This window comes from Lagopus muta, chromosome Z, assembly GCF_023343835.1.
Source record: "Lagopus muta isolate bLagMut1 chromosome Z, bLagMut1 primary, whole genome shotgun sequence".
Taxonomy (NCBI): Eukaryota; Metazoa; Chordata; class Aves; order Galliformes; family Phasianidae; genus Lagopus; species Lagopus muta.
Genome location: NC_064472.1, coordinates 27,096,747 through 27,105,077, shown reverse-complemented (window position 1 = coordinate 27,105,077; position 8,331 = coordinate 27,096,747). Strand labels below are relative to the sequence as shown.

The 8,331-nt window shown below is 43.2% G+C and overlaps 1 protein-coding gene across 1 annotated transcript; it reads right to left on the bottom strand.

Moving 5' to 3' along the window:
* Positions 1-827: 827 nt before the first annotated feature.
* Positions 828-6,875, bottom strand: KCNV2 (potassium voltage-gated channel modifier subfamily V member 2). The gene is made up of 2 exons (XM_048931805.1): positions 5,526-6,875; positions 828-1,979 (listed from the first exon to the last, which is right to left on the bottom strand). The coding sequence occupies exons 1-2, from the start codon at positions 6,873-6,875 to the stop codon at positions 1,701-1,703; spliced, it is 1,629 nt and encodes a 542-aa protein (XP_048787762.1). The 3' UTR covers positions 828-1,700.
* Positions 6,876-8,331: the final 1,456 nt, after the last annotated feature.

The following is an 8,331-nucleotide window of genomic DNA, read 5'->3' as shown; positions in this document are numbered from 1 at the left end:
GTGCACAGTTCCTACAGAATGAAATGACAGATGGGCTTATAATACCTTTGTCTGGAGATAGAGAATGAGAAGGGCAACTTGGTTACTAATTACCTTCTCATCACTGAAAGGAAGAATGGCCCAATGCTTGACACACTGTGCATGGACGTGGCAAAATTAATGAACTTTTTTACCCTCAGCTGTCTAAGGAGTGAGCTTCAAACACCATTGTCTCCAGCATGACTGAGCTTTGAGTATGGCCATTTACATTCAATAGGGCAGCACAGAAACATCATGGGTGTTCAGAAATACTAAAATGCACTTCTGCTGTCAGGCTATTTCACAGCAAGAGTGTTGTGCTGCTGAGCAGCAGTCATTTCCATTGCTTCTTTTTATTACTGTGTTTACTCTGTGTGGGTCTGAGTATCAATTAAATAACTTCCAGATGTATTGTTCAGATTCCTGATTTTTAACTGCTAGGGCTGCTCTTATGTAGAAAGAATATTCCTGATATGCAGCCACCTAATGCATGAAATGCTGATCCTGTTCAATATTCTTGTTGCTATTTGTTATTTAGTTCTAGGGATGAGATTCTGACACGTGCAAAAGTCCAGCCATGTGAGAAGTCTCAGTACTCGCAGGAAGTAGGGAGCACCTGGAGGTGAACCAAGATGTCAGATGTGTGTCCTAATAATGGCTGTGTGAACCTTGTCTTTAAATGACGTTTAAATTTCGTTATAGTTAAGTGCTGATAAGATCCTTTGCATGAAAAGTCTTTATGAGATATTATCTATTACACATTTCATTTGAGAGTTTTTACAGAATGTTTCTCTATCATTTATGTTCTCTGACAGGCCTATTATTATTTTAACAATTCAATAAACAGATACATTAGATGCTGTAAAATAGTTTATCACTTAATCCTACACCTAGAGAAGCTTTTGGCTTGGAAGTGTCTGCAAAACTGATGACATTTATGAGCTCATACTCCAGATATCCCCACTAATTCTTGACATAATGGAAGATGATTACAGAAGTGGTAGAGGGAGAAATAGTAAACCAGCATTTACTAATGCTGGCGTTTTACCAGCGTTGCTCACCTAGGTGTGAAAATAGGAGTCACTTGCAGTGCTACATTTGGAAAATACAATTGGGACACTGATAGGTAAGCTATCAGTGCAAGGGGAAACTGAAAGCTCGAGGAGGACAGATGCTGCTAATATTCAAGAAATCATCTTAGGCTGTTTTCATTATTTTGAAAGCTGGTGCAAAACTGATTTCAGCAATGCAGTCAATGTAGTGAGCATTCTGTAAGAAGTTTGATTTTTAAGACTGCCCTGGCAGCAGAGAAATGGCCAAACCTTAATTACAGCGTTTCTGGGTTTTTTTCCCTTTTGTCTGGTTTGTTTTCAGCAAGGGTCTGGCCAGTTGCAGGGGTCCCATCTTCTTGTGGGTCTAATTCAGAGTTTCTGGGCTGTATGTCTGAAGAACATCATTTAGATATCTCATGAGCACATAAGCTCGTGAACCTAATATTGCCAATTAAAAAAATGTTGTTTTAATCTGAGCCTTTTTTTTCTTTCAAAAACAGCTTCCTTGCAGGCATATTTCACTGCCTACTTTTTGTTACTTTCAACCTTTTCAGTTCTTTAGTTAGCTTTGCTGATTCATTTCTTTTCCTCCAGCTTCTCTGTTTCAGCCTCACATCCAAAGCTCTGCTCCTATCCGTGTTGTGGCAAGGAGCGAGCTCCACCTTCTCCACAGCATTCAGAGATTTTCTTCATGGCTCTCCGCGTGAAGTCCACCTTCCCCCTCTCTTTCTTGAGAGCAGTGTACTCGTAGGCTTTCAGTTTGCTGTAATAGTCTGAGAACTTGTTGTAGAGGATGGAGATGGGCATGCCGTTCAGGATTATCCCAAAAGCAATGCACAGGAATGCAAACAGGCGGCCGAGGTGAGTTTCTGGACACATGTCTCCGTATCCCACAGTGGAGATGCTGACCTATGGGCAAACCAGCATTCAGCTTATTAGCAGGGAGGCTGCATACAGGCACTTATTTCCTCAGAACTTCTGTAGGTATGTGCAGTGAGCAGGGGCAATTCTGAAGTTGATGAGAACACACGTCCTCTGTGTCTAAATCTGGCATGCTTATAGAAACCAGTATTTTGGGACTTACTGTGTAGGTTTTATTTTGAGTATTAATATTGATTATCATGTATATACAAGTATTACGTACAATGAAAAATATGTGAAAAGCTATTTGTGAAATGTATTTCTATAATGTGAGCACCACTGGAAGAAGTGATCCAGGAGAATGAAGTGTATATATAACGATATGATTGACTGAATGATACGAGGAGCTATGGAAAAAAAGTAAAGATCTTAATTGCCTAGAAGGCTGTGCACGCTTGCAATATGTATATATTTATAGTGATAAATTGCTTGATCTGCCTCATCCTTTTTATGTCAGAGGTTAAACCAGTGTAGTCTGTGCATACCTTCAGTGGGGAATGTTCCTGTTTGTTTCGGATGATGGGTATACAAAAAGCTTCTCCTGAATTCACCCCTTTGAAGAAGTTTTGGGAGTTGTTGAAAATGCTTCTGTTTGTGTGTGGGGCAGAGGGGGGAAGGGGTGTGGTGGTATTTAATGTATCTGTTTTATATGAATCTGCAAATTTTCCTTTCACATGTACTTCACAGAGGTTTTTTTGTATTGTTTTTCTGAGCCTTCAAGATTTTCTTTTTTTAGATTACGTGTGTATGAAGAAGCTTTGATGTATGGGCCCATTATTCCTATTCAAGAGGTGTTTCTCAGCCAATGAACTTTATTTAATCTTCTTCTCAGTATCTAAAGACAATGCATGTATCTACAAAATGGTGATATAAAACTTCTGTAGGAATATACCACCGGAAATAGGAGTTTCACTATAATGCCCTTGTGGCTTTAGCTCTGAGTATAAGTCTTAAGAAGGTCATAGAGTGTAGTTTTCCATCTTCTAACATGCTAAATAAAATGTTATTTCAAATGAAGTAAGCATTAGGGTACATGAGACAGCACCAGATAAGCGTATTTGTAGGATGCACCTTGTGCTTCCTGCAGAATAAAAAGGATTAGTCATTTGGTTTAATGGAAATTAAGTCACTGGATTTGAATGATAATACAGGATAAATATCTCCAAAAATAAATACTGAGATGAAGGCAAGATGTTTATCTCTAGCAGCCAGGACAAAACCATTATCCTGTGATAAGGTTCTGTTCCACTGGCACAGTCTTCTAATCACTGTGACAGTCTGGGAGGAACATTTGTTCTCTCCTGTGGGTCAGATTGCAGACGTTGTTGGATTTTGATGAAATTTAAGTAATCTGGATATCTCAGTTTTTATTCTTAATGAATTAATGGGCTCTAAAAAAATGTTTTATGCCACAGAATTTCAGTGTGCAAGCTACAGCATCTCTTTTGGAGACACTTGCTAAGTAGGAATTTCTTAAATAGTCATTGTTACATGGGTTTCAGAGCAGTACCTAAATAGTCATGGCATTATCAGCTTGCAGATGTGATCTCTAATGCTTTTTGCATGTATCCTGCATATTCAGAAAATCACTGCAGACATATGGGGAACTTCCACATTTCATCAGCCACTGTTGAAACAGAACTGTTGGCCACGGTCTCCCCAGAGGCTGCCCAGGAAAGTGTTCTCAGACAGGTTGGTCTTGCTGTGCTGTGTGCCCTGTGCTGAGCTGATCATCCAGGATGAGGAGGTCTCCTGACTCCTCTGAAGTTTTTTTTGCCTGGGCTTTTTTCCCTGGAAAGTGCCCCAGAGCCGTGCCTTAAATGTGGATTATGCAGGATGGGATCAGTTGCCATGAGATGAAATATAGAAACTCTGCATATAGCAACAGGCTAAAACAAGTCGCAGAGTAGTGGGAAGCGAAGACACACCCAGCTCCCCTCTGACTTGATTCAGGCTGCTGTAGGCACAGCTGCTATGGCATAACAGAGCTGCTGTTTTCTCTTTTTTTTTTTTTTTTAATATTGCTAGTTGTGACTGAGAGGGGTTTTTTCCCCCTCTCCTCAGCGCCTGGGAAAAAACCACCATCTTTTCCCTGCCAAAACGTTGCTGTAGAGATGATAATTGAGAAGCTGAGAAGCTGCCATACCTGAGCATGAAGATTATCTACTAAGCATTTACTCAAAGCCTGTGGCTCCCTCTCCTAGCTTTCACTGTTTGTTAGCCCCATTAAACCCACAGGTGTTTCTTTTGTATTGGCAGCTCATCTTGAAGGATATAACTATCATTTTAATTGTCCATTACACTGAGAAAATAGGGTTAAACTGTTGTAAGTAAATGCACGGCCATCCTTGATGGCAAACACTTCTGAGGTGAGTTTGGGAAGCTGAATCTTTCTGCCATAGCCAGGAAACATTTAAGCAAGGGAGTGGGCATTAAGCTCTCACCGTTCTGTGTTCCTGGCTATAATTTAATGCCCCCACAAGATGTGAACTTACCTTAGTCTGGAAAACACTGCCTTAAAAACATCTCTCCATATAACACAGTGCATTACAGGTCAGTGATAGTTCAGACCTCAAGGTGATGTGCTCAAATGTGCATCACCCCAGTGGCAGACTCTAGAAATGAGGTCATTCTGCCTTTCTTTCTGAGGCTTGCCAGCAGAAGCTCAGTCAGTAACCACCACTCCAATTGTTTTGAGAGGGACTAAAATCACACTCTTTCTGGCAGAGGCTGCAAAAAATATTCAAGATGACATTAACCAGCCACTAACCATCCCTCCCTGATGTGGGATGCAGACAGATGACCTAGATGTAGAGGGCAGTTTATCTCAGCTCCCTGAGCTATTCTGCTTATTTTGTATTTATTTCTCTGCAAGACTGGCATACATTAAATAATCACCAATGTGTCTATGTGTACAAACGTATCATGAAAATGACACTTAAGGAGCAGGATGCAACAGCTGCTGGTCCTAATGAATTTTAATGGCCAGAGCTCTGGGATGGTTTAACTTTTCAAATGTGACTGTCCAGAGTACCATGAAAAACAAAAAACACGTCTTACCCTCTTGCAGTTACATGATGGATCACAGTATGTCTTCAAAAACAGCAGGAATGAAAATCTCATGTCAACCTGCAATCAGTTAGACTGATATACACTGTTTGGTTTGTTCTGGTAACACTGACAACAGAATTCAGTGGAAAAATGCTTTTCTGTGTTATTTTGCACCCTTCTTTAAAAGGCAAGTACTGCCTGCATTTGGTCAGATGGGAATGTCAGTGCCGGCAGCCTGATTAAGTCCTGATTAAAGCTTACAACAGAGGTGAATGAGTGCATGCATGTGTGTGCGTGAGTGAGTGCATATGTCCTGTAAGCTCAGAATTCAGAGCAGATGTTCACTGATCTGGGTCTTTTGTTTTCAAGACTGTCAGCATCTCTATCATGGGAGGGGAGAGGAAGGAAGGATAGGGAAAGGAGGGAAGAGGAAGGAAGGGGAAGATCTCTGGCTACTGAGTAAGGCGAGTTGAGTTTACTTACGGCAGCCCACCACCAAGCATGGGGGATGCTGGTGAAGTTGGTACTGGATACATCATGCTCCACTGTGTAGACCATGGCAGAGAAGGCGAAGATGCCCATGGCAATGAAGAGCAAAAGGCAGCCCACCTGCTGGTAGCATTGGCGCAAGGTAAAGCCAAAGGCACGCAGCCCTGTGGAGTGGCGGGCCAGCTTGAGGATGCGGAAGATGCGCATGAGACGCATGATACGAAGCACTTGTCCCACTTTGCCCACCCGTCCCACCTTCTCGATATCATACTCATGCTGAGAGCCCCGACCTCGGGGCTGGTCATCATCAGTGAAGCATTCAAGCAACAGCTGCAGGTAGAGGGGCAGGATGGCAATGAGGTCTACAGCATTGAGGGCGCTGCTGGCAAAACGACGCAGGTCTGGTGTGGAGACCAAGCGCAGCAAGTACTCCAGCGTGAAGAACACAATGCACAGAGTCTCAATGTGCTCCAGGACAGGCCGACTCTCTCCACTCTTATTGTCTACCTGCTTCATCTCCTCCACTGTATTGAGTGCCAGAGCCACCACAGAAATGAGCACAAAGAAGCTGGAGGCCACTGCCATCACTTTGGCAGTGACGGAGGAGAAGGGCTTCTCCATGAGGTTCCAGAGGCGCCAGCGTTGGGGCCCATAGTAGCGCATGTGATGGAAGAGCTGCTCATTCTCCTGAGCCTCTGCCTGGGAGCGCAGCTCACGCTGGACTTTCAGCTGCTCGCTCAGCTCGTCACGACGCTCCTCAAAGCAGATGCGGCAGCAGCGGGGTGTGTATTTGAGCCGCACGCCCCAATAGCTCAGCTCCTCCAAGAAGCTGCGTGGGCACAGCTCATCCCGCACCCGGAGCACCCCCGAAGCATAGAAGTTGTACACCAGCTGAAAGACAGCTGGGTCTCGGTCGAAGAAATACTCATCCACCTGGGCGGCGTAGTCATCACACAGGCCCAGCTGGCAGCGACGGTCTGTGGAAGTGGCCAGGCGGCCCAGGCGGGTCTTGGGATAGGTGGCCACTGCCTGGTAGGTGAGACGGTAGCTCTGGCCACCAACATTAATGTTCAGCACGGATGAAGTGGAAGGCCTGGCTGGGGCCCCAGGGGAAAAGACTGGGGAGAAAGGAATGGATGATGAGAGCTTGTTTTCTCCTTCAAATGGGTCCCCTGTTGGCCATTTTCCTTGGTCTTTTTCTTCTTCTTCCTCATCTTCATCATCCACGTAATAGTTGTAGTTTCCCTCCGGTCCAAGGAGCAGCATGGGCTGAGAGCTCAGTGGAGCAGTTCCAGAAAAATCACTCTGCTTGTCTAAACACACACCTTCATTATCCTTCCCCATGTTGGGCTGTGTGAAGACACTTGATACTTCCCTTTCTCTTCCTTTATGTTTAAGGAAAGGAAATTGTCTCCTCATGTTAAACTGCAACATTCTATTTCTCCTTGCTTTTCTCCCTTATTTTCATCCACTTGGTTGAGAAATTAGCATCAGTCCTTTCTGGCACTAATAGGACAGAGAGTACCGCTTTCTTCTCTCTTTACTGGTATCAAACACAGCAGCAGTTCTGCATTTTTCCTCTTGCCAGTTGCCACTTCAGTTGCTATGAAAGCTGAGTGTGGGATATAGACACATGAAGACTGCTGTTGACCGTTTTAATCTTGCTGACAGGGAAGATTTGAGTGCTTAGAGAAGGGGATTTAAAGGCTATTATCCTGTTTCAGCCTCATCTCCCTCAGGCTGTGACGTGAATGATTATGGATCCATAAACATATGAAAATTCAGTATGGTAAAAAAAAATCCTAAAAGTCTATTGATAATAAAAAACATATATTTCCCTAATTCAAGATTATAAGGATTAGGAATAATCTGAAAGTGAAAATATCTGAGGAGCAGAGAGGAGAGGGAGGGAACACTACTCCTTTCATTCATCTACATGAGTATATGGGGGTCTTAGTTCTCCTTAATTAAAATTATGAATAATTAAAATGCAGATATTGTGTGGAAATTCATTATCAAAGGTCTTAAAGTGCTTTCCAAAGGTAAGAAAATAAATACAAACAGACTGTGTCCCATGCTCTTCTTGACACAGCGTAAGTAAAGGAGAACATGTGCATAAGTTTCTAGCATGCTTTGCTTCAAACTCTTCTTCAGATGCTGTAAAACAGAGCAAAATTTCTACCTTTGGCTGCACCCTCACTGGTACAGAAGGCTGCAGTGAATGCCTGGAGCACCTGAAAGCCCAATTTTTTTTCTGTTGCTTCTAAGTCAGGACAAATTCTTGTTGAATCTTGAGCTATCGTGTTAAACATCCCAGCAATCCTGCAACAGCAGCTTTATTAAAACATTGGCAAATTTGAAAACTAACCTGAGGCACCAAGAATAAAGGGAGGTATCCTGGTTTCAGCCCTTGCTCCTTAAACATATATGCCTTTTCCCAAGTATCTCAATGCAAAAACAGTCTCTCAGTCTCATAGCATGACATTCAAGTTTCTGTTAAACATTTTTTTCATCTTTGGTCATGTTGCCTTTGTATTTCTTTCTGCTCAGTGTCACAGCTTCACCATGCCTGGCTTCCCCGTCAGTAAGGGGCCTAACAGCAGCTAGTTCTAGGTGGGTTTCCCATGCTGATGACTGCTTTTCAAAAAGGCAGGTAGGCCTGGACTGAACCAACACTGTGATGTGGTCCGCAGCACTGCTATGGTCAGACCACTGCCAATAGCATGAACCTTGTGTCTTTGCACCTGGGGCAGACATAACCAGGGCAAATTTGAATGCTCATCTTCAGGCCCTGGAGGAA

Excerpts from the sequence above, each read along its gene's own strand:
- KCNV2 (XM_048931805.1), bottom strand. The coding sequence starts at position 6,875 with ATGGGGAAGGATAATGAAGGTGTGTGTTTAGACAAGCAGAGTGATTTT. Across the intron at positions 1,980-5,525 it reads ATGCTTGGTGGTGGGCTGCC|GTCAGCATCTCCACTGTGGG; the intron begins GTAAGTAAACTC and ends GTTTGCCCATAG.